This window comes from Podarcis bocagei (genome assembly GCF_964188305.1).
Source record: "Podarcis bocagei genome assembly, chromosome: 4".
Lineage (NCBI taxonomy): Eukaryota > Metazoa > Chordata > Lepidosauria > Squamata > Lacertidae > Podarcis > Podarcis bocagei.
Window position 1 is genome coordinate 64,457,562 of NC_138128.1, and position 25,407 is coordinate 64,482,968.

Below are 25,407 nucleotides of genomic sequence, written 5' to 3' on the forward strand. Positions count from 1 at the left end.
TATTTCTTGATTTTTGTTTTCCTGTTGTGTATTTCCTAGGCATTTACTAAAATCCTAAAGTCTAGGATTCTCTGGGAAACCAGTAAATGAAGTGAAATTAACAGAAGCTTTGCCAGAAAATAGAAGACATATACATATATGGACACAAACACATTTTCTATATTTAGTAAAATTCCTCTCTTCTTCTATTCCCAGGGGGTTATAACATAAATGATGTCATGTTTTACTGGACAAGGGGAAATGATTCTGTTAAAGGCTTAGAAACCCTTCGATTGGCGCAGTACACAGTAGAAGACCACTATACCTCTAGTTCTGAAGCTGTCTATGAAACAGGTAGGTAACTCTTCAAGAGTTCATTTACAGTCATAAAATCCTACTTACTTCCTGACCTTTCTGTCTTTCCAGTTCACTTCAATAAAGCTAGCTGGGAGTGGTCTGAAGGCAGATGATGATCCTTACTTTCTTTCTCATATTCTATACCTTAAAAAAGAAGAAGAACCCAGAATGGCCAACAGCATATAAAACACAGCAATTAACAGATGTCACAGCATTAAAACAGAATAAAAATATAATAGTAAAATACATTAAATAGTGAGATGCTCCTGCTGAAACTAAGCAGGTTTGGATCTGGCCAGTGTCTGGATGGTAGACTGGATGGGAATCCTTTATATGCCACCTTGAGTTTATTAAAGAAATTTAGGATGATGATGATGATGATGATGAATGTAAAAAACTTGGCTGTGCTGCTGGACCTTGACTGCTTGACTAAAAACCTTTATTGTATACCAAGTCTTCTGAATCCTATGCAAGCCCACTCAGATGTCCTGCTGAGTTCAAGGGGGCTTACTCCCAAGTAAATGTATACAGGATTACAGTCTCTCTTAGCAGAGAACATCTGTACAAAACTTTCAAGCCAAGAAGAATACCCTCCCAAAAAACCAAAAAACCCCAAACCAGTAAAACTAATTGAAATAAATTAAGCACATTAAACAATAGAAGCTCGACTAAATAAACATGTCTTTAAAGCTCATTTAAATGCTGAAATTGGTGAGATTCGGCAGGCAGCTGATTCTATCCTCTGGGGGCCACCACCAAGAATGTTCTCCCTGCAGGGCCCGCTACTCTGTTAGATGATGGAACCATTAATAGGTTCTCTGAGCTGCATCTTCTGCAAATCCTGGTTCTCACAGTTGCTCACAGTTGAAGGCTTTCAGGTCCACTCCCCGCCCCCCATTGCATGCCTCAGTCTGATAAGAACAGTCCGAAGCACTGAATTATTATTATTATTTTCCTTCTGGATGCTGCACACATTTGCTCTTCCACAGAAGACAGAGCTTCTTTTACATACCATCCGAACTATTACATTTGTGATTCACAACTCAATAATATGCTTCTGCATTTAAGTTTCAATCAACGTGCATTGTGCCATTTTTATTTTACATCCATTAGTGCCTTCCACTAAAGATTTTTATTTGAGAGCATCATTGACTAAGGAAACATCATGGCTCGAAGTCCTAACTCACATTAAAACAGCAAATGCCTATAAATAGGTATAAAAAAATACAGATCTCCACTAGCAGACTTCATGTTCAGACAGTATCTTGCTTCTTACATAAGTGGCATCTGCTTGCTTTCCTCACTGCTTCCACTGCTGGCTAGCCATCGTGCTCAAAGAAGGCTAATGATTCCATATTGCTGCTCTGCCCAGACAGAAAGCAGAACCTGTTCGCTCATCAGAAAATAAAATACATGTTCACTTCTGAATGTTTCAGGGAGAGAATATGTAAACAACACAAAGAAAAGCAAAGTGCAGGCCATTGTTCTCATTTATATAGGATTATATTTTCTAACAATAAATGAAGTATAGCCAGGATTTTAAAAAAATATATAAGGATGTGCAAATAATATCAATTCATTTCATTGTTTCCTTTGGTGGCTTGATTAATTTCCATGCTTTTCCCCCAGCCATTTTCTTCACTGTGTGCCTGATTGGAATGGGGGAGAGAGGGGGGAAGGTTTTATTTATTTATTTAAATCATTTCCCATTAATTTCAGTAGGCAAATCTTATTTCACATTTCACATTTGTTTTTTACAATCAGATGAAATTTGCAGGGTGGTAGTCCTTCCTTGAGCAGACATAGGCCCCAGAGGAGCAACTTGTACCTGCTTTGCTGTATCTCCAGGCTTTTAGGCAGCTTACAGGGGCATAGGAAGGGTGGGTGCCGTCTGCCCTGGGTGTCATCCCTGAGCGGGTGACAAAATGGCACACCGCGGGGGGCGGCACTTATTGTAGGCCTGGCCCAAGCCACATGTCTTTCCTGGGAGTTATGCGGTGCCCCAAACGGCAGCATGGGGCTTGCGTCTGCCAGGCAGACTCTGTGGGCAGCTCACTGCGGCATTCCCCTGTGTCAGGGCTGAGTCAGTACATTCGAGTTCCCCGGATGTGGGAGAGGACTTCAGGGTAGAAGAAGAGGACGCTGTGCCTGAGGGAGAGGGAGCTGGAGGAGCTAGCGAAGGAAGGGCAGTGTCTTCAGAGGGAAAGAGACAGGAAGAAGCTGAAAGCGAGCCAACAGCTCCACAGGGACAGCAAGGGTTAAGTTCTGGATCAGAGACTGGCGAGAGATTTAGATGGCTCTTGCAGGGCGCTGGACAAGAGGAGACTTGAAAGGCAGGATAAATTCCCGCATTTTGTGAGGTGTTGGCGGCATAAGAAGATACCTCTACCAGTGCCTGAACTGAGTGACTCTGATGAATGATAATGAACTCTTGATGACCATTGTAAATAAAGACCATTACAGTGGTACCTTGGGTTAAGAACTTAATTCGTTCTGGAGGTCCCTTCTTAACCTGAAACTGTTCTTAACCTGAAGCACCACTTTAGCTAATGGGGCCTCCCGCTGCTGCTGCTGCGCAGCCACCACACAATTTCTGTTCTCATCCTGAAGCAAAGTTCTTAACCTTGAGGTACTATTTCTGGGTTAGCAGAGTCTGTAACCTGAAGCGTATGTAACCCGAGGTACCACTGTAAAACGCCAGAAGTCTCTGGAGAGGATTGTTTGTGAGGAGAGGTACGCGTCGCCCTGACTCCCTGGGTGTATCACCATGACGTCCCTGGCAGCTTAGCCAAGTTGTGGTTAAGGAGGAGACCATCTCAGGTTTGGAAGACACGCTAAGCCAAACTTTGGGTTAGCTGCCATGTTTCACCCACCTGAAAAGCATGGGGAGAAGCAAAGTGAATTCTGCCTCCTCTTCAGAGGCCAGCCGATTCACACATATGAACTAAGCCATGGTTTGGCTTAGAGTGATGGGCAAACACTAAATAGAAATTAGATATAAGTATGATGGGTGAACTAGCAATTGGTAATTGTGTGCTTTAAAAAATTGCGAAGCTTTAAAATAATGTGTTCTGTGTGCTTCTTACCTTGTTTTCTTAATGCTGGTCATAATAATAAAGATTTGATCTGAAGCTTTAAAATATTATTTAAACTTGCACATGAAGAAGAAATTGTCAAGAAATCTAAATGACTTGTTTCACGTCTCTCTTTATTCACTACACAGGGCACTATCCAAAGTTAGTCTTCCATTTTGAGCTCAAGAGGAACATTCTGTATTTTATCCTTGAAACATATGTACCATCCAGCTTGCTGGTTGTCCTCTCCTGGGTGTCATTCTGGATAAGCCAGTCCTCAGTGCCAGCCAGAATCTGCATAGGTGAGCTACAATAATAAAACACAGATGCACTGCCCACCCCATGCCTAGGTCATGGTGTTTTAACATGGAGGAAGCTGCTGCATTTTTGTTCCTCCACCGCCTATGTAATGCAGTAAACCTTGCACCATGGGATCTGTGTTCCAGCTCCTCTGTACATTAACCAGACAAGTCTGAGAAACTGGGAAGGGCAGATGCGGTGAGCCTAAGGAGCCTCATGTTACTCAGCCAGTGCGAGAATGAACTTCTAGAGTTCTGCAAGTGTAACAAGTGAAACAGCGGAAGCATTGGTTCTGTTAGGTGTTTTATTCTTGGGTAAAAGTAACATGTGTGGAAGAGTGGCTCCACCACTACTGTTCCCACCACCCTCCATGAGCTGGAAGAAGGACCACTGCAGAGAGGAGCCTGCTGTTCTTGTGTAAGCTCCTCATGCTATTTAGAAGCCTGAAAAAGCAAGGCTCTGTATCATTAGAATGCAAGAAGAACCCACCAGTAGTCCATTGAGTTCAGCATCCTGTGGACAGCCTGCAACCTGGAGTCAAGCTCAAGAGCACTCACCCCTCCTGTGGTTTCCCTCAGCTGGTACTCAAACTCATACTGCCACTGTGTAGGCGTAGGTAAACCATTGCCATTAGGATCAACAGCCATCTATACAGCCTTATCTTCCATGAATTTGTCTAATCCTCTTTGCAAGCCATCCAAGTTGGTGGCCATCACTGCCTATAACATGTGGGGGATATTACTCCAACTCATGGGGGGCTGTGGGGGAAGGGAGAGCTTGCATGCACAGCCTCCCTCCCTCACTGCAGGCTGATTTTACCCAGAAGTAGACTGCTTGTGTGGGGCTATTGTGGTGCACGTATCTCCTATGCATTCTGCAATGCTCACTTCATGGGGATGCAGGACTTCAGTGTCCCTCTTCCGGCATTCAGTACAAGTGAGCTAGCCCTGTCCACTGGGTACCAATGCCCTAGCTACTGACCAACCTCACCAAGTCCCCAAGCTGACACATGATCTGCATCAGTATGAAGGTCACCGCATGGGCAGATGAAGCATTCCTTTCGCCTTGGAGGGAGCTCTGCATGTCCTTATGTACTTTCAAACTGGTAATGATCAGATGTGGCTCATGCACTGGTGGGAAAGGTGGCAACAACAAAATATGGAAATAGACCGAGTTAGGTCTGTCTAAGAGCATCGACTCTTAATTCACATTGGCTCTCCAGGATCAGAGAGAGAGAGAGAGATTTTACAGCCACCTGCTGTCAAAGATTCTTTAACCAGAGAATTCAAGGGTTGAACTTGGGGCTTTCTACATGGAAAAACATGTGCTCACCAAGCCTGTCTACATGTTATGGTGGCTCATGTGAAAAGAAGTGCGGTATAGTGGTCAGTGTCAGACTAGGACTTTGGAGAGCGGGGTTCAATCCCCACTTGGCATGAAGCTCACTGGGTGGCTTTGTATTCCCTTTCACCACCAAAATTAATTCACAATGTTATACATCGTTTCTCCAAGACTAACTTAGAGAGTAATTCAGACATCTCTTACCCTCACTTTTACCTTTTTTTTTACTCTGCTCCTTTTTGACCATGGTGCAGAACTTTACCGTAAACTTTATCCAAAGTATTATTAACACCTCAAAATTTTCATACGTTAAACATTTTCTGCATTTTCTTCCAAATGAGGTGGGTCAAAATGAGGTGACAGAAGACCTCACTGCCAAGTAAATATTGAGCAGTTTCTGCTCAGAGGCAGCAGGAGATGGTGTTGCTGCTAATCATGGAAGATCACCTCTGATTTCTCGTTTTGTTTCTGTAGGTGTTACAACTGTGCTCACCATGACAACTCTTATGATGGGAGCCAGGACATCACTTCCTAATGCTAATTGCTTCATCAAGGCAATTGATGTCTACCTGGGTATTTGCTTTAGTTTTATCTTTGGCGCATTACTGGAGTACGCAGTAGCTCACTTCTGCACCCTTAATCGATCTGGAATGAAGAAACTCACAAAGGTATTTGTTTTGTTTTAATTCCTCCATTTACTGATTTCCATAGCCTCTCTTCAAACCCTCCTGTCCATTGCTTCCTCTGTTATGAAAGCATATCATGATTCCAACTTTTAGCAGCTCTTTACAACATACATTCCCCTGCCTGCTGTAGCATGACCAGGTTTTGCCTTGCTTCTGCTATTATTCACTGCAGATTGGTTCCCAATTTCTTTCCGGTCTCAATTCAGAGTGGTGACCATCACTTTGAAATCCTATATGGCTTGGAACCAGCACTTTTAAAAGAATGCTAGGTGAGATCATCAGGATAAGCTCTGCCCTGTAAACCATCAGCAGTTGGTGGGTATAAAGGACCAATTGCCTTTCAATGCTCACCCTTCCTGAACTGCCGTGGTTCATTGTTTTGCACAGGTAGATCAGGTGTTGGCGACAGCAACCTCTGTGTTTGCCACATGGCACCTCCAGGTCTCCTGGTGAATCCTTTGGGGCTTTGTGGGGGATACTTTTCTAAGCGAACTAGCAGACATGGTAGACAAGTGTGCTTACAGGCACACGTCTGGTCTTACAGGGCTTTACTGAGAGAACTACAGCTGAGAAGTAACAATGTTGATTGCCCTGTAAAGTTTGAATGGGCCCTGAGAGGTTTGAATATACACTGTTCTGCTACAAGTAAGGACTTTAGCACTGCTATGTGCCACCGTGCAATGTGAAATGCCATCGTGCCTTTATGTTGTGCTTCAGTCATTCAGAGCGAAAGAAGGTAGAAAGGAAAGAAAGAGAAACCTGTATTCAGTGCTACACGAATCCTCAAATGTTCCAAGGACCTGAACTGAGAAATATATTCTAGCTGCTAGCAATTCATTGGCCTGCACCATCCAAAATCTTACAGCAGACAAAAAGAAGAATGGGAAAATGTTTGTAAGAAGTGTAGAGCCCTTACCGACAAGTCACATTCCCATACCTGATAAATGTTGTGGCGCTCTCTAGTAGGCAGTACAATATAGAAAATCATGAGAATGGATAACTTCCCACCAAAGCGACCTCTTTTCTCCATCCTGTGGACTGTTGGATTTGAACAAACACATCCATTAATAGACGCAAGAAGCAGCAGCAGATGCCATTTCCAGTAGGTTTCAGCTGTTGTGCAGTTGCTTTCCATAGATCCTGCAACGGATTTTTATATCCTTTTATATTACCATCTGCTAGCTATTCTCTCCTTAGGAGCAGGAACGGAGAGCAGAGTAAATAGCATTACTATTTAAAAATACGCTCCAAAGTTGAGCTCCCTTTTGATATGCAAGGTTGGTTTTCATAATGTGAAACAGTTTAATTTCCCCCCTTCTCTCTCTCAGAGCCCCTCAGCAGTCCTTTAAATGTCCCCTGATACTCTAGATTTTGTATAGCAGATAGGTATTTGTCATTCTATTATAGATTCTCTTTCTTCTCTTCGCTAGGGCAATAGGATAAGTAAACTTGTGCTAGAAACGCGTCTTGTTAAGGTTCCTTAGAGAAGAGCATATTCTAACATACAGACACTAAGCTGATAACTTGCCATGCCAGATGCTGGATTTCACACATGGTTTAGCTTCCTCTTAGGGAACATAAAGGAGCTAAAAGCAATCTGATAAAGCATCAGCCACCTGCAAACAAGTTTCAGAAAACCGGAAAAGAAAAAAGAATGTGTGTTTAGCATCCTTTCCCGCTGCGCAATAAACCTGCTGCTTAATACAATTTTTTTTATTAAAAAAAAATCATTTCAGCATAAAAAACCCAGATACCTCCAACTGAAAAAAAACACTCTAAAAAAGAAAAACAGCCCAGGTAGATGCGTCCATAAAAGTTTATAGATGATCATCTGTACCATTTCTGTTTACAATGAGTGATAAGGAGGTTGCTCCCTTAGCATTTTGTATTTTTATTTTCTAAGTAATGGTGCCAGTGTCCAAGCAATGTAAACATTATTGTTTATGCCGTAATGGAAAGTCGCAAGTGAAGCTGATCCACTTTAATGTTGAGAAGATTAGTGAATAAAATGCAGAATTAAATAGCCAAGGGCAGATCTGGCCAGATCCAAAACCTAGTTGCCATGACTAAGATGAGATTCCCAGAACATCAAAGGTCATTGTAGATATGAATTGTTTCCTTCATGTCAAATACAAAGAAAAGACCCCCCCTTTTTTTGGTAAAGCACATGTAGATTTGCCTTTTTCATCAATGTGTATGGAGAAGTCCTTGTGGGGAAGGTTCAAACCCAGCTTATTTGTCCTTATCCACTCTACCACTGTGCCCAGAAAACCTGCTGAGCTGAAGTGTAGTTTTTTTTCTTAAGAAGCCTAAGAAAACGTTTAAACACACACAGTGGAATGTTGTCAGGGGACTGCCATCTGAACAGGGAAGGGAGGCAGGGGGGCTGTTGGGATACAGAGAGCCTCCGAAACTCCTGAGGAGCAGTTCCTCTTCCAGCGGTGAGAAAAGCCACACCTCCAGTGAGGAAAAGAGGGAAGGGGCCAGCCAAGCGAAGAGAGGGCTCGAGGATGCTGCTAAGAGCCCCAGCACATCACCTCGCCAGGCTGGCCAGGAGGGAGGCACGCTACTTCCGTCACCCAGCTTGCACAGAGGGGTGAAAAGCAAGGAGGGGAGGAGGAGACTTGGGGTGCTGAAGTTCATATGTTGGGGGAGAAGCCGGAAGGGGCCACTCCCGGATTCTGCAAGTCACTGAGACGGACATGAACTTGGTAGATCTGCACTGTAAATAGTTTGCACAATAAAACCTGTAAAAGACTCACGAGCAACCACCACAGCATCTGACAAATGTGAATGGTTTTCATTTACTTTCCCCCACAATTATAATTTTTAAGCTTCAAGTCCTGAAGAGTCTAAAGAGTGAAGAAGAAGAAAATACATATGTGTAATGGGTATGGGGTTGCTCGTGCGTAAGTTGCCGCCTCTCCTGCTTATGTTGCCTTGTTAAACCTTTCTGTCTGGACAGCCCTTCAATTCGTGGCTGCCTCAGTCACTAGCAGAATCCGTCAGTGGGCGTTTCTTAAATCTTTTCCAACATAAAAGTTGTTTGACACCCAGTCTCCTCCTACTCTCTCTGCGCGGAAGTCTTCTGCGCAGGGTGGGTGTGGGTAGCGGAGGACCCGTGCTCTCCCTGCTGGTGTCCGGTGAAGAGTCCTGGAGCCCTCTCGCCGATTCCCCCATCAGCCCCTCTATATCCCTGGTGTTGCGCTGATTTGCTTCCCCATCTGCGGAGCTGTCTCTCTCCCTGCTGGGCCCTTCTCCAGCATCATTTGAGAGCCTTCCCTCCGCCTCTAGCTCCGATGTCAGTTCCCTGACAATATGTAGGAGAATGAATTTGAAGATGACCTAGAAATCATTCTGCCCCAAAACAAATGTCATTCATGTTCCATTCAGCTGGCAAATATGGGCACTAGTTTCAGGTGTAGTTCAGCGCTTGAATTCAGTGAACTTTATTAAACTGAACTAGTTTTGTTCCAAGCACTGGTATGTCTGTAGCCCTTAGATAAAATGGATTGTTGGCTGATATTTAAAGGATGTGTGTTATGGAACTGATGAACAAGTGGTTTTGTCCAATTGTGATTCTTACCAGGAGGAGGATGACGAGGCTGAAGAGGAGATCAATGGAGTTCTGTCAGCAATTGCCAACAGTTGCAAGGCTGATAAGATTCACAAGGCTGATGCAGACAAGCTCACCAAAACCTCTAGAGGCAGAAAAGAGGAGAAAAGCAAACATAGCCGGTGTCACTCACCAATGGCAGTGATGAAGAGACTCTTCTGTATATTTGACTGCTTTCATGTTAAAAACCCATACCACATAGACAATTATGCCCGGCTTTCCTTCCCATTATCATTTATCATAATAAATGTTTTTTACTGGGTTTATTATTTGTATTTCTAAGCTTTTGAAAACCTCTCATGGAATAGTGTGGCAAGTGTAGCAAAGGGGAACAGGTGCACAGAGTTATGTCAGGGAAAGGATTTTACTCTGCAGGGCATTACAATATCAAAAGAAGACTGTCATTTTATTGAGTAGTTTTTCTGTTGAGTTTCTGGTTAAATTACTGTCCACCTGTTAAGACTACTGTAGTATAAAAATCTATTGCTGGTCATCTGTTAAATGACTGTATTTTTTAAATTGACCTCATTTTTAGCATGCATTTTCCTATTGTTCGTAACATTTACTGAATGGCACAACACTTTTTTTAACTACCTGTAAAGCTTTGTAAAATTGAAATTGGCATAACACTAGTGTGAGGCTGTGATGATTAATATGTTTGAAAATTAAAACAAGAAGGAAGTGTTATCGTGCCCCCATGCCACCTGGTTAGTTTCAATATCTCATTGCCTTTGGCATTGTCAATAATGCATAGACTTTCAAGGATGTTATGTAACAAAGCTCTATCAGTGCCAATTAAATGTTTTCACAAAACAGTAAAAATCGCTATGTTAAAGTTTGAACTTATGAATGCAACCAGCAGAATACGGAATTTCACACTAAATCCTTGTAGAAAACTACTCCAGGTTTCAAGAGACTTATTTTTAATGAATATTTGGCAGAATTCTGTGATGGCTTTTGGCGGAGAAGACACTAAAAATGGATGCCTTTCCCAGATGTAGTCTCCACAAGGCTTAAGCTCGCATCTTTTCTTTACTGGGATTTTAAGTCTGGTGGTTTCAGTCCCCATGCTTGCAGGCCCAGTTCGCATGTCAAAGTAAACAATAGTTAACAATTTACCATGGCTGTTTTCCCCTCCACATTAGCAACCAGAGGTAGCAAACCACAATCCCTGGATCATTGTTATATTCAACTTGGTGGTCACTGTTTGCTTTGCTCAAGGAAACCATGATAGGTAAGCCAAGAACAAGCCTTGGCATATCATGGCTTGGAGCAAAAAAACCCAACAACCACTAGGCCAAGACTCAGGACCGCAATACCTCAAGGGCTGCCTCTGTTCATACAGCACTCAAGACACCACCACCATTGTTTTCTGTAACCTTGAAATGCCCACCCTATCAAGTGGAAGAAAATATTAGGATAATTATTGGCACATTTGTTGGGCCCCTTCCTTTTATACACTATTGATGGAGGCAATTGACTGTTCTGTCTTCTTGGTTGGATGTGTGGGTGGCTTTAGATGGGAAAACCTCTCTATTCAGGACAACTCTGGAGGAAGGCTGTTATACACCCTGGCATGTCCTCCAAAACAATTTAAATGGAGCAGTTAACAAAGTAAACATTGTCACAATGTTGATAGGATTACTAAGAAACAGTTGTTATTTCTCTCTCTCTCTCTCTCTCTCTCTCTCTCTCTCTCTCTCTCTCTCTCCATACACACATGTATATATTCAGACCATTGCATCTCTTGAACCAGAAATACTTTTCAACATTATTTTAAAAGATATACATTATCAGATCGAGTGATTTAAATTGCAATCCTGTATTCACTTATATGAGAATAAGTTCCATGGAATTCAACGAGACTTACTTACAAGTAGGTTTGAATAGGGTAGCAGTTTTACTGTGCATTGCCTTTATTGATTTTCAAGGGGTCCCCCCTTTAATAATAAAGATTTGCTTTTTAGATCACCAGTATGTCTTTGGAAGGAAGTAGTAAGCACTACCAACTAAATTCATGCCCTGAAGTGAAGAAGGTCAAAAATGGGTGCTTTGGTGCATCCTATAATTTTAACTACCTATTATTTTAACTACCATTATATAATTAGCAGTAATAAAGTTTCAGGTAATTAATAGAATTTCACATATTGGCTTTCTATCCTCCTCCAAGAAAGCCAATGGAGGCTGCTGGTAAAATGCTTATTTAACCCTAGCATCTTATTGACTCTGGTCCGCAAAATGCTATGATGTATTTGTTCACCTTTTAAGTTTCCTCAAGACTTTGCTGCAACAGGCTTTAAAAATTGTTATTTTTAAAACTTATTATTATATGTATAAATCCACCTTTCCTGCCAGGAGCTCAAGGTGACATAACACTGGTTCTCAACCCTCCATTTTAGTCTTACAATAACCCTGTGAGATAGTATTGCCATCTTAATTCTGCTTGTGCATTTCCAATAACCTGCCTAAAAAAAAATCCAGCACTGAGTATTTTCTTACACACCTTACATTAATGCAGTACATCACCTGAATTCTAGAAACTTGCAAGAGATCTTGTCAAACAGGGGTGTTAAAGGAATATATAGTTATAGCAGATTGCCTGGAAAGACCTGTAAAAGAACAGGTTAATAATTTTAAATACTTTTCAGAGCTACTTTTCAGTCCACTCTGTTCCAATCACTTCATACTCAAAATATTACAGCGGATACACTGAATATTCTAGCTGTGTTATTGAGGTAACCGGGTTAATTATTAATATATTTTTTGATAAGCTTAGCACATTGCTATCCCTAAAAAGGCAACACTTGTAGGATCAGCTTAACACCAGGAGACAATTCAAGCCATCTTGTGGGGTTTCCCATGAAGAATGTCTTGCTGTGAACAGCAGAAAATCTGCTTGGCTAATTAAACGGGTTGTTCCATGAATTAATTATTGCAGTATCGTTGGTGAATAATTGAAAGATGATCTCCTTACTGTGCTGCATGGGGATGATATAATAGTTGTGTTCTTATCTGCAAAGAAATGTAAGAATTTGTGTCGCCACTTTTACAAGGAAATCTGATGGATCCAGTATACAGAGGGCTGTTGCATGTGCTAATTTTTCTCCTATGGAGAATGCCTTGTGTGTGAAAAGGCAGTGTCTGCACCATTCCATCTATAGACTGGGCTTCGTACCCAGGGAAAATCATGCATGGCTGCTCATGTTTCAATCACTCTCTTTTTCTGATACCAGTATAAATCTCCTGTGTTAGAAAAAGCAATATGTGGCATAATATACTAATCAAAGGAACCAGATTCCTGTACATTCACATGTACAGAAGGCATGGCGTACTGACAGGTGGACTACAAATGTACAGTGATCAATGAAGCAGAGCTGTACATAAAGCCGAAACAAAAAAGAAAAGTTGTTTCTGATGGACTGTAGTTTATAAATCTTATGTCACAATAAATCTGCTTATTTAAGATGCCATAATACACTCTATTGCGTTTTGAAGGAAAAATCTATACCAATGAATCTAGATCAACAGTATGATGCGAAATCACAGGCATACAATCAATATCAGCTGTAGCTTAGGCACATAAAGATAGAGGTGGGCAGAGCGTTGCTATTTCATGGTGACTATAATAAGAAATGTAGCCAGAATGAGATTAGGCTAGAAAAGGTTAAAGGTAAAAGTAAAGGACCCCTGGATGGTTCAGTCCAGTCAAAGGCGACTATGGGGTTGCGGTGCTCATCTCGCTTTTAGGCCGAGGGAGTCGGCGTTTGTCCACAGACAGCTTTCCGGGTCATGTGGCCAGCATGACTAAACCACTTCTGGGACACCGGGATGAATGCCAGAGCGCACGGAAATGCCGTTTACCTTCCCGCCACAGCAATACCCATTTATCTACTTGCTCTGGTATGCTTTCGAACTGCTAGGTTGGCAGATGCTGGGACAGAGCAACAGGAGCTCACTCCATCGCAGGGATTCAAACCACCGACCTTCTGGTCAGCAAGCCCAAGAGGCTCAGTGTTTAGGCCACAGATAGGGAAAGAGGAGTCAAATGGGAGCCCACATGTACTGCTGGGTGGCAGAAGATTGGGCAGCGTGTTTTTGTCTGAAACAAGCAGAACAAGGGAAGTGTCAAGGAAGTGACAATTTGAACTGTCTTCTGAAATGTGTTGTTGTTTTTTAATAGTCATGTTAATGTTTTTATTCATAAGCTACCCTGACAGCTTTGGCTGAAGAGCAGCTAATAAATAATGTAAACAAACTAAATAAATAAAGTAGAATTTCACATTCAGGACCAGCTTCGGCTGAATTTTCACTGAGGTGGTTAAAAAACTAAATGTATGGGCAGCAACACTTCAGACTCCCAAGTTGTTGAATGTTCCTTCACACATACATGAATCCGTCACATAGAAAATTAGCCTGTTAATGAGGGAGGTATTAGGCAAGCCTTCTTACTGACAGCTAGTCTTCTAAATGGATTTTAAAAAAATAATGGACAGGCATTCAATGGAACATGACTATTAATCTCAGGGTCTGGGTTCGAGCCCCATGTTGGCCAAAAGATTCCTGCATTGCAAGGAGTTGGACTAGAGGAATCTTGTGGTCCTTTCCAATTCTACAGTTCTATGAATCTATATGAACACATCTCCCCTTGCTGCATTAAGTGGTATAATCCAGTCTCTGGATTACCAGTGCATTGTGAATTGGGTGCCTGTCTGTCCCCCGTCCCCCAATGGCAAGACTTTTGGGGAAAACACACCTAATAAATAATGATGTTTCATCAATATTTGCCTCAAAAAGAAACAATTTTCTCTTGAGAGCAGAAGAGGGCGCTCTCGGATCAACTGTTGCTATGTAGATGTGGTTTGTTTTCATCCTGGTGTATTACATCCTTGAATGTTTTCTTCTTGCTATGTATTAGATTTAACAAGTTGCCTCCTTTTCATATACTAAACGTTGCGACCTCTCTTTTCAGTCTACATTGTGAGTGAAAGATTTGTTTTGACTGAATTAGTTCCTTATCTGTGCATTGCTGCCAGAGTCCTGAGGAAAACTCGCTTATTTTATACCCACCAATGAATCTGGCTTTGTCATGATCACAACCAATTTGTGTATTTGCTTTTCACAAAGATTCCTTTGTGCTGTTAAGGGTAGGAAGTGAGCAGCACAAGTATTGGAGACAAAGAGGGTTTTGAGGGGACAGGCCTCCCCACCCACAGCAATTAAATTTGCTTTTATGTTTGCACAAGCAACAATAGAAGTTGATTAACATCCATCTAATGATGAAACAGCATAGCATTTTAAAAATAATCCCAGCATAGCAACCTGGAACAAAATCAATATCTGGTATTAAAATATACCGAATCATTAATATTATGTAAAATGATAGCATAGCTAAAGGGGGGGGGGATTCATATAGTGGTTGACACTTAATACTAAGGCTAAGCAAATGTGGAAAGTGCTCATTCTGAGTTTTTAATATGCCACAGACTGAAGCTCATCCGCCCTATCATTGTTATTGCTTTTGAAAACTTCCATTTTGCTCCAATGTCTTCCCCAGCTCCCTGTTGTTCTACAGCCACAAGATGGTGTTTTATATCCTAGAGATTTTTTGGCTTGATATCTCTCAGAGACCACCGCCTCCCAAGAGCCCTATTACAAATTAGAAGGTCCACAAGGGTAGCCTCTTAAGCGGTGCTTTTTTACTTTAAAAAAAAAATGTTTCAAGGTGCTCTCATTTTCCTACTCATATTAAAATACTGTCCCTCAATGAGGCCAAACTTAGATTCACAAAATGTTTAGGGGTATGTGTTCCCCCTGCGTTCCCCCTGCTGCTCTTAAGTATACCACCTTAAAAAAAACTACAAGCTAAAACAGCTTACAGAATAATTGTGAGGTTTACCTGTCTGTGTGTCCATCAGAGTTCTGATGGGAAATGTTGAGCTCTTCCACTGCTTTAATCACTGACACAGTACTGTAAATATTGTTTCACACACCCCAGTCTCTGAATGTTAAGAGACTTCAGCGTTCCCAGCATATATTTTAAGGATTAGCTTCCTTGAAATTGAGGATTTTGGCATTTCTGTGATGTGTTTGTTTACACATAAATACAGACTGAGCATAAGGCTAAAGGTATAGATATGCCTTTGCCAATCCAGTTGTTTTGGACTATAGATCCCATGAGCTCTGCTGGCTGGGGTTGATGGGAGTTGTAGTACGAAACATCTGGATCACACTAGATGCTTAATCACTCCACCAAATCCTGGTCCCTATCAGATTTCTAGGGGACCCACCAAAGCCATGGCTTCTGCCTTTTTCAGACCCCACTTTCAGAGCTTGCCAGTTTATTGCTCTCTTTCACACAGGTAACACCCCCTCCAGCCAGGGGAAGGAAGGGGAAGAAAGGCATGTCCCCTATTTAGTTCATGTGGCAACAAATCACCTGTACTTGGCCACCTATTTAGTTACGCAACGGCCCTCCCTGCTGCACAAACAAATTTGCCAGGCTAAGCTAATCAACCTTTATCAGTCTCTTTTCACAAAGAGGTATGGCAAAAATTGATTTATTCTAAGCCCAATCTCATTTCAATGTACAGCATATTAAAATGGCTGCTGTATGGAAAACACACAAGGCTTGTTCATTCCAAATTGGAGATGTCAGCAAAGGTAACAGCTACATGGTGTGAGGGGACGGGGACAACTCAGCTGCGATATAGGTCCAGAAGCAACAACTACAAATGGGAAGCAGGAAGCTCTGTCCGTAAGCAACCAAATCTCACCCTGAACCCCAAAGTCCTCAGCTGTTCCTCCATACAGTTAAATAATTATTCCTCCATGACATTCCTGGATTTTTCCATCCACAAATACACTGATCAAATGTCCAGCCAATGCCTGTGATTCTCATTCCTTAGCCCCTCACCTAACAAAGCCCTTTTATTCACTGCCTTACTCCTGAGAATAAGGTTCCTTTAAATATATACCGGTAACTGATCTGGCCAGGCAGCCCATATCCCTAACTTCAGGTATAGTGAGAGAAAGATACTCTGCATATGTTCAATAGCATTTCATTAGCATCCCATATGCAGGCACCGAGAGCTCCACTGCTAATCCTTGACCTTCATTAAGCTCCCAGGAGTTCCTCTGAAATCGTAATGCAACTGAGGTTGTTGTGCTGTTGGCTGCTTAAAATATATCATTGCCTTCTCAGCAATATTTTGCTTGGCCTCCTATTTCTATGGGCAAAGAGTGGCAGAAATCATAAACATACTCAACATCTTGCCTTCTTCAAGATTTTACAGCCACGTCATTAACGCTAGGCTTTTCCTGTTTTGCACTCACTGGCATGCTCCGAGCATCTGATATGCCCTTTCTACCCAGAAGGCTCCGCAAGTTTGGCCACTCAGTCATGGGCTGCCTCTTCATTCTATGTCATGCTTTTAAGAATCACACACTTTGGAGCCCTACTGGAACAGCCAGCATGTCTCTTTCCTCTTTGCCAGCTGTTGCTTTGCAGCTGCCGTGCACCATAATCACCCAGATCATCTTTAGTTAGTGGAGTCGGACTCCCCTCTAGAGACCTTAAGTTTGCTGCAATGTTCCACGGGAATGAGCTAAGAAAACTGGGGAGAGACAAAAACACTATTCAAGTGGCAAACAGTAAACATTGTTAGGACAAGTGTTATACGGCCAAATCAAATTTGTATATGCAATTTAACCTTCAACTTACACAGCTTCATTTCTCTCCCCAGTGGATGTAAGCATTTTGTTTTCAAGAATATACCAGCACCAGCCTCTCTCTGCACAATCCTTGAGTAGTGCTTTTTTTGCCTGGTTGGAAAGTTGCCTTGAATTGTGATTACGCCTTTTTCTTTCTTTTCTTTTCTTTGCTTAACTGGCTGGAGAGGTTTAGAAATCTGACAAAATCTGACTTTAGCATTAAAGACTCCCATGAAACCAAAGAGGAAGATGTCTGTTGCATGTCTCTGCATGATGCATTGCTCTCATGTTGTGAATGTGTCAAAGTTCTTGATATGAATTGCAAAGGGGAATTTTCCTTTCAAGATGTGCAAATCAAAAGGTTTGCAAACCCTTATTAGTGACCATTGAACAACTTAATCCAGTGCTACCTACTCTGAATGATGGTGGGCGGTTACTTCCAGCCCTGATACCTTAGATCTTTTTGATGGGAGAAAGAGTCTGGAGATGCCAGTGCTAAAACCAGGCACATCCGTGTTTGCAGGCAACAACCCTGATCAGAACTGCAGCCTGGAAAGCCTTCCTGACCGTGAGGTATTCTCAGGCTCAGGAGTAACCCAGTGTGCTGGTCCCAGGGGGGTTACTGTGTGGTGAGGTCCGTGTCCATTCCGGGGTCGAGGGTGTAGTGCCCATCAAGGGTGTAGATGTCCGTCAAGGCAGAAGTGGGGTCCAAGGCAACTAGTCAGGCGAGGTCAGGAACTCTGGCAGAAGAGCAGGACAGGGTGCAGGCAGGAACAAGTTACCAACAATGTTGCTCCCACAACCTGGGACTGAGGCTGACTGGCTTTTATCTGCCCCAAGGCATAGGGCGGCCCTGGTCCACAGGTGACTCGCCTCTCCTGGCCTGGAGGCGAGCACTCCTCCTGCAGGAACTTAGTTCCCTCCACCTCTCTGCCCTGAGCCTCTGCAACGCAGGAGAGGCTGGAGGGTTACCGGACCCAGCGGCAACCTCCTCTTCCCCTGACGGGGCTGAGAGTGGAGCACCTGCAGGCAATGGGTCCTCCATCACCTCAGGGGCTAGAGCAGACTCAGCTGGTGCCTGCACCTGAGGATCCACAGGTGAGGACCCTTCAGGCTCAGGCCCCAGCCCCGGCTCAGCTAGTCCTGGAGGCGGGGACTCCTGTGCAGGCTGGGATTCCTCAGGTTCAGCCTCTGAGTCCGAATCCCAGGCCATCACACCCAGCCAATGGGGCCTCCTAGACAAGGGGGTAGCGACGTAGCTAGCCGCTCAGATGCCGGGGACGGTGCGCGCATCCTGCAGCCAGGGCTGGGGCTAGCTGCTCCTGGGGGTGGAGCACACTGTGTGGAGCCTCTCTGCCGCCTCTCCCTGAGCTGTAGGATGGCCGAGGGAGAGGTGGAGGGCAGACGCAGGTCTCACGCTGCCATTTCAGGCAGTGCAGAGCCTGCAGGTTCCCAAGTCACCACGTCACCCCCAGGAGAGACACGTGGCTCGGGCACATTGGAGACCCTGTGTTGTGGCGCCCAGTGCCAGCCATGTTTCATTATGTTTGTTGACTGAACTAAAAAGTTTTGTGAGCCCAATTTTTTTAAAAAACGTTTTTTAAAAACTCATATTTTTGTCATTTTGTCACCCCTCTCAGTGATGACACCTGGGGTGGACCGCATCCCCCGCACCCTCTTTCTCTGCCCCTGCAAGGGGGCTCCCTCCTCTTTAAGCTAGGACCTTGAATTGGTAGCAAGGTCTTCCTGGTTCTAGTGTGGCCCTCAGGGCTGACTCCTGGCCTTGACTCAGCCTTTATAGAGACCAGGGACTGAGCTGAACTGATATATATGTGGCAAGTCTGCTCTACCAGCCGTGGAATATGGTTCCTCCCCAAATGTATGCTTGGTCTGGTCTCTGAGTACATCATTCATTGTTTCCCAGCGTTACCTTGGAAATCCAGCCAGCCTAGTTTCTCAAAGGATTATAATAATTTTAGTCATCATATCTATTGTGTTATGCCTCGAAGAAATCTGGCAGAAGCATAATGAGAAGCCCGCAAAATGCCATTTATGTGCTGCCATTTTCTAATTAATAGAGAAGCTGCAATGTTGCCTTAGGAAGAAACACAGCATCAGAGGTGAAGTGAATGAATTTTCCTGTAACAATTCTTCACAGATTAGCGAGTAGAAATAGCCAAATGAAGGAGGCTAGCTATAATTGGCTGTTTGTTATGCTTCCTTTATTATGGCTTTGCTAGAGGTTTAAACAGCCCTTATCTAAGTTAACAGTTTTAATTTTTGCCCATTCACTAAACTCTGTGTGTATTTTGGTTGGGTTTTTGTAATTATGTGATACAGTAATTCTTTATTCAATATTCACACCATGGAGGACTAAAATGCACGAGCCATTGTTTAACCCACTTTTTGAAATGTCCCCAATATTGCCAGTTGTGTTCTAAGCTGGCTCTCTTCCATGCCTTTGACAGCTGCCTATCATGAAGAATCTAAACAGATTTAGGTTTTTCACATCATGGGGATGGTTGCTGTAGTTTGTCTAGAGCCGACATCCTCCACTCTGGCTGCTCTTCTGAAATGTAAGTATGTCTAGGCAGGTTATGATTACTTGGTAGATACTTGGATATTCTTTCCATTTCAAGATTGAGCTCTGGTGTGGAAAATAGGTTCTAGGGTTCAGTTGTTTATCTGAGGGAAAAAAATTACCAATTAACCAGTTTGTCTGCCATGTAGGCCTTCTTGCCTTTCTTTCAAAAAAATCCCAGGTCCAATCCTTGTCATCCCCAGGTAGGGCTGTGGAAGGCTCTTGTCTGAAGCCCAGAAGAACCACTGCCAACTACTGTAGACAATATTGAGCTAGATGCACCAAATGTCTTCCTAGGCATAGAGCAGATTCCTATGATGCATTGCAGGGAATGGTACTAGATAACCCTTGTGGTCCTTTCCAACTCTACAATCCCATGATCCTGTGAGGTGGTGGAATGCCTCCTTCTAGTAGTATGAAGATTATATTGAAGCAGGGATTCAAGCAATATTTGTTTTTGTTTTTAAAGTAATTTTTTACTTCTTTACTACAACCCATGATGGGGAATCCATCCCAGGGTGACAGGAAGCATGGGATCTCTGACTGCAAAGGTTGAACCTCAGAGAAGGAGACGCATTGTCATATCCCTTCTCCACACCACTTTCCAACATCATATGGGCAGGAGAAAAAGCTTTGATCTGAAGGATCTAATGCATGGGTAGGCAAACTAAGGCCTGGGGGCTGGATCCGGCCCAATCGCCTTCTAAATATGGCCTGCAGACGGTCTGGGAATCAGCGTGTTTTTACATGATTAGAATATGTGCTTTTATTTAAAATGCATCTCTGGGTTATTTGTGGGGCATATTTTTTTCAAAATATTTTTTTAAAAAGATATTTATTAAATTTTCACAAATTATAAAATGAAACATAATACAAACAAACACACACAAAGACAAACAAATATAATTTCAAATCCTTATTCTCTTAAACCTTTCTTCACCGACCTCCTCATACCTCCCCTTTCTGCATTCCAATTTCAAATATTTAGTTCAGCAAATCCTCACCCTTGATTTAATCTAATTGTAATCCTTTCTTTTCCTTTAACCTACCGTATTTTTCGCCCTATAGGACACACTTTTTCCCCTCCAAAAATGAAGGGGAAATGTGTGTGCATCCTATGGGGCGAATGCAGGCTTTCGCTGAAGCCTGGAGAGCGAGAGAGGTCGGTGCGCACCGACCCCTCTCGCTCTCCAGGCTTCAGGAAGCTCTGCGCAACCCTCAGGAGACCAGCTCCGAGGGTTGCGCAGAGCTGCCTGCAGTGCCGGGATCAGCGCAGCTCTGCGCGGCCACAGGGAGCAGGGCGTGAAGTCCCGCCCCGCTCCGGATGGCCACGCAGAGCTGCCTGCAGTCCCGGGATCAGCGCAGCTCTGTGCGGCCACCGGGAGTGGGGCGCGAAGTCCCACCCCCCTCCCGATGGCCGCGCAGAGCTGCCTGCAGTCCCGGGATCAGCGCAGCTCTGCACGGCCACTGGGAGCAGGGCGCGAAGTCCCACCCCCCTCCCGATGGCCGCGCAGAGCTGCCTGCAGTCCCGGGATCAGCGCAGCTCTGCGCGGCCACCAGGAGCGGGGCGGGAAAAGAGACAACCATGAGTAGAAACAGCCCAATTCATAAGACAAACAATTGTGCAACAGCAGGAGAACAATAAAACTAAAAGCTTGCTCTTTGTTATTCAAAGTGCCTGGATGAATAATATTATTTTTGCTTGCCAGCAGAAGCTCATCAGAATCTTCTCCAGCTGACCTTCCAGTGGAAGGGCATTCCAGAGTCAGAGAGCCACCACAAAGAAGGCCCTCTCATTCCTCACTATAAGATTGTGCCTGTTAGAGACTAGTGTCTTTCCTCAATGGCACCTGAGCTTCTTCTTGTTGTGTTCCTACTAATGGCTGGGGAACTTATTTTTCATAATGTCTGTAATAGTAAAAATAGTAACAAAATGACTTGTCATCTAGAGCTGGATTTTGACACACTACCTCTTCTTTTATTTATACAAGAGATATAACATAGTTCAGAATATAGCGGCTGTTCCTTATGATCTCCGGGAGTGTTGTTGAAGATATCAAGAGAATAAGGTTGAACTCACAAAGTTAAGGGAAATGGGGGATGATGCGAAAAGAGAAAAGATTAAAAACTAAAGAACAAGGGAAAACACACCAAAACTTCTGGGGTCAAGAACTTTATTTTATTTATTTATGTTCCAGCTGTTTTATTATGTTTCCCTGGCAGGCATCCCACAGTGCTGAGAATTTGGGGGGAGAAGGTTGACAGAATGATGGTGCAGTGGGGACTTCAGTCTTATTGATTTATACCATTACAGTTGGGTACGTTCCTTGGTTAATGGATCATGCATTTTTAAAATGACATCTTTCCCTCTGAATTTCAATGGCTGGTTTGGGATTGGATACGTTTAAAGGGGAAAAGTGTGTAAGGAACGTCAAAGAGAGTACACAGGCAAGGAATGAAAACAGCCTACTTTCCCAGTCTGGATAGAATAACTGTACAGCAGTGTTGCCAACCTAGAATCTAACAATGCTTTTCTGCCAAGTCTGTGAAGCCAAGAAAATACCATTCTAGGCTTCGCAAAGTACTAGGAGAAGTAAAAGAATATTTATTCCTTGGGAATTATCTTTTTCTGTAGTGTTTTCATACATCACCCCCCCCCCGTTAAAATTGGTGGCTGTATATTCTGGATACCTGGTCGACTTTATTGCCAATGGGTTGTTTAATTTATGTATATTATCATTTTTACACCACTCCCATAGTGGTACTCAAGTTTATATGCTGGTTTAAAACGTTCAATAAAATAGTACTAAAATAGGTCCAGACAATCAATTTCACCTGATGCAGCTATGAGAATATGGGTACAGAAACATATGTTCATTTCTAGCTGAAGGAGAAATGGTCACTGCAAACATGCTGGTTTATCTACCAGGGCTCTGTTGGCAAAGCCCCAGTCAGAAAACTGGTGAGAGTGTTGGCTCAGTGTTTGGAAAACTGAGTGTGAGGTGACTAGGAATGGCCCCTTCCCATTCCCCTTACTGTTACTGAATATCTGACTTGGTCTGTATACATGTTCATGTAACTAGATTATGTAATTGTGGCGATCACACAGGGTCCCCGGATGTTTGATGGTCTATTGATCCCTGTGCCACCACTGTGCTTGCTTCCCCGCCGCCACCAACCCATTTCTTTTGGGTACACACTGAGTCCAGACAGTTGTTAACATTAAACCAAATAAACAAGTTTATTTTATAAGCATGAACAAGTTTATGGTTTCAGATAATTTTTCTTGTCAGTTTCTTAACCTTAGTTTCTTTACCGGCCTATACCTTCCTATTATCTTATGACTGATTATCCCAACTGTTTAACTGACTCCTCTTAACAGATTCTCCTACTCTCTCACATCAAACTAGCCCAACCCACAGATTTATCCTCCCTCTCTCTTCTCTAACTCCAGACTCAACTCCTCCCCTTGGGTTCCTATTGGTTAATCATTTTACACTTAGTTAACCCTTCCTTTATGAACCAGTATGATGTCACACACCTAGGAGGGCAAATTCCACAGTAATATTAACATTTATTGAACCCGGGTTTGTACAAACTCAATCCGCTACACCACATTGGGCTTCTCTTTCTGGGTAGAGTGATGAGCTGTATTACCCCTCACAATGAACCTGTGGTCTGGTTTCAAAACACACTGTTATTTCTGTTTAGGAGCACACAAACTTTTACTGTGAAAGGACACTGACACTTACTGCCCAGAATATAATCCTGTACACACACACACAACTCAACCACCCCTCTTGCTGCCACCAAAGATTTACATGCCTGGTCCATTTTGAATTTACTTCCCAAATGCACCATTTAACACAAAGTGTACCCACGGGAAACTTCCCCAACCTACTCTTTATTGCTTTTTAATTCCTTCTGTGCACAAACGCATAGATCATGATACTGAGCGAACCGTTGCAGGCATCCAACTGGTTCAGAAACACTTCCCCTGTGTCTTTCTTTTAACTGGCTTTATTTCTAGCCAAAGAGATATTAGTCAACTTACTTACATCCTGAAATGATTTCTCTTCCTTCCCTCTGTGCTAAAAAATAAAATAAAATAACATAATGATTTATAGTATTCTTACTGTAGAACACCCCATAGCATGGTCTTCTTCTAAAGAAATGATGTGTTTGTCTTCAAATGGTAATTTGCTTGGGAAATTAAGACTGGGGTGTGTGTGTGTATTTTGCTAGTGCTGTTGACGGACGCTGGGCATCTCACACTCGGGTTAGCTATGCATGTCTAACCGATGCCAATGCATCAGTTTTCCAGCAGTTAGAGAAGCATACGCTGCTTTTCTCTTGCTATATCAATTCCATGCTTAAATACGTTCAGACTAGCAGGTTTCTCAAGGATGCAACACTTCAATTAACTTGTTGGGAACAAGCTTAAGGGATTTCCAAATGCTGAGCAATAATGCAGTGACATTTGCAGCAGGGCTGGGACATCCCAAACAGCCTACTTCAAACGGTTATGGAGGCATGTTTCAAAAACATTACTCCCATGGCACCATGTTGTACAGAACATGTGCAGGCTTAATAAATTGGTGGGTGTTTCTGGGCTTAAGAGCAAATATTTAATCACAGTCTGTTCTAGCACTCTGTGATTCAGTATGGACTGATAAGAGAGCATAGCCACGCCATTTTTTACAGTTCTGAGTAATCTGTAGCTCTGAATGACATCTCTTATAACATCAATATTGCACAGTCCGTTGTCTCATTAGCTGGCAGTGGTCTACAGGAGGAGTCCTAGCCATAATTTTGTTGCCATGCTCTATTGTGCATAATCAATTCTTTCACAGCCTTTTGATGAGCATCATTGGTTCCTCTAAAAGTGAAAGAAACAGAACCAAATAAACAACTGCCTTAATATTGGCTGACAGCAGGTCTGAGATATGATGAGTCAACTACACTCAGAACTGTAGGCATATTATGCATGGATTCTGTACAGAACGTCATAGCCACCCACCTACTGACTCATCACAGGAAGATCATTAGTCCATGCTAGGACTGAATGTATATAAAATGTCAACAGATATCATGCAGACCTCATAAAAAACAAAGGATTAAATCCTAATTTATGATAAGGAAGTTAATGGAAGGGAAGTTTCCTTTCTCCACTTCCTGCAGCTACCTGAGGCCCTCACCAAAAGCCTCTCTAAAAGACAAGAGACCTTCTCAACAATGTGGGATGAGTCAGGGTGGGGTGGGGGGCTGTTAGGGGCATGGGCTGTTGCATAAAATCATATTTGAATCCTAAGAAAGTTCATGTGAAGAAGAAATCCCATCCCACCCACAGCAGCCTACCACCCCCATTCCAACATGTTTAGGACAGCCCTTCAAACTCTTGAAGGATGCCTTTCAGGAGGAAGCAGGAAACATCTCTTCTCATTTTGGACAAACTGTGGTCTGAAAAGACCAGGATCACAGCCTTGAATCTGGTGCATGAGGATGACAGGGAGCCAGCCAGCAATGAATCACGTGGAGTAAGTGAAGTGGACTAACTCTTTACTAGTAGAAACAAAACCTGCTCAGGGCAGGCGTAGTGAGCACAGCAGATCTTCTCAGTAGGTCTTGCCCCTATGAAGCAGCTGTGGAGGCTGAAAGTCTCCACCTCCCATAGCTGCCTAAATCTCCTCCTCCCCTGGGTTCCTCCCAAGCAATCTGAGACTGTGTCTGCATGCCTGTCTTTGCTCCTACCTCTTCATGTCC

General features: G+C 43.1%; 1 protein-coding gene across 2 annotated transcripts in view; it reads left to right on the forward strand.

Annotated features, from left to right (window-relative positions):
• Positions 1 to 11,035, forward strand: part of GABRP (gamma-aminobutyric acid type A receptor subunit pi) — a 45,032-nt gene extending 33,997 nt beyond the window's left edge. For both annotated transcript variants that reach the window (XM_081189503.1, XM_081189504.1), the window contains exons 7-10: positions 196 to 333; positions 3,560 to 3,712; positions 5,526 to 5,719; positions 9,327 to 11,035. In XM_081189503.1, the coding sequence (XP_081045629.1) occupies positions 196 to 333; positions 3,560 to 3,712; positions 5,526 to 5,719; positions 9,327 to 9,635 (794 nt within the window). In that variant the 3' untranslated portion in view covers positions 9,636 to 11,035. The remainder of the gene's footprint in view (positions 1 to 195; positions 334 to 3,559; positions 3,713 to 5,525; positions 5,720 to 9,326) is intronic.
• The last annotated feature ends 14,372 nt before the right edge of the window (positions 11,036 to 25,407 follow it).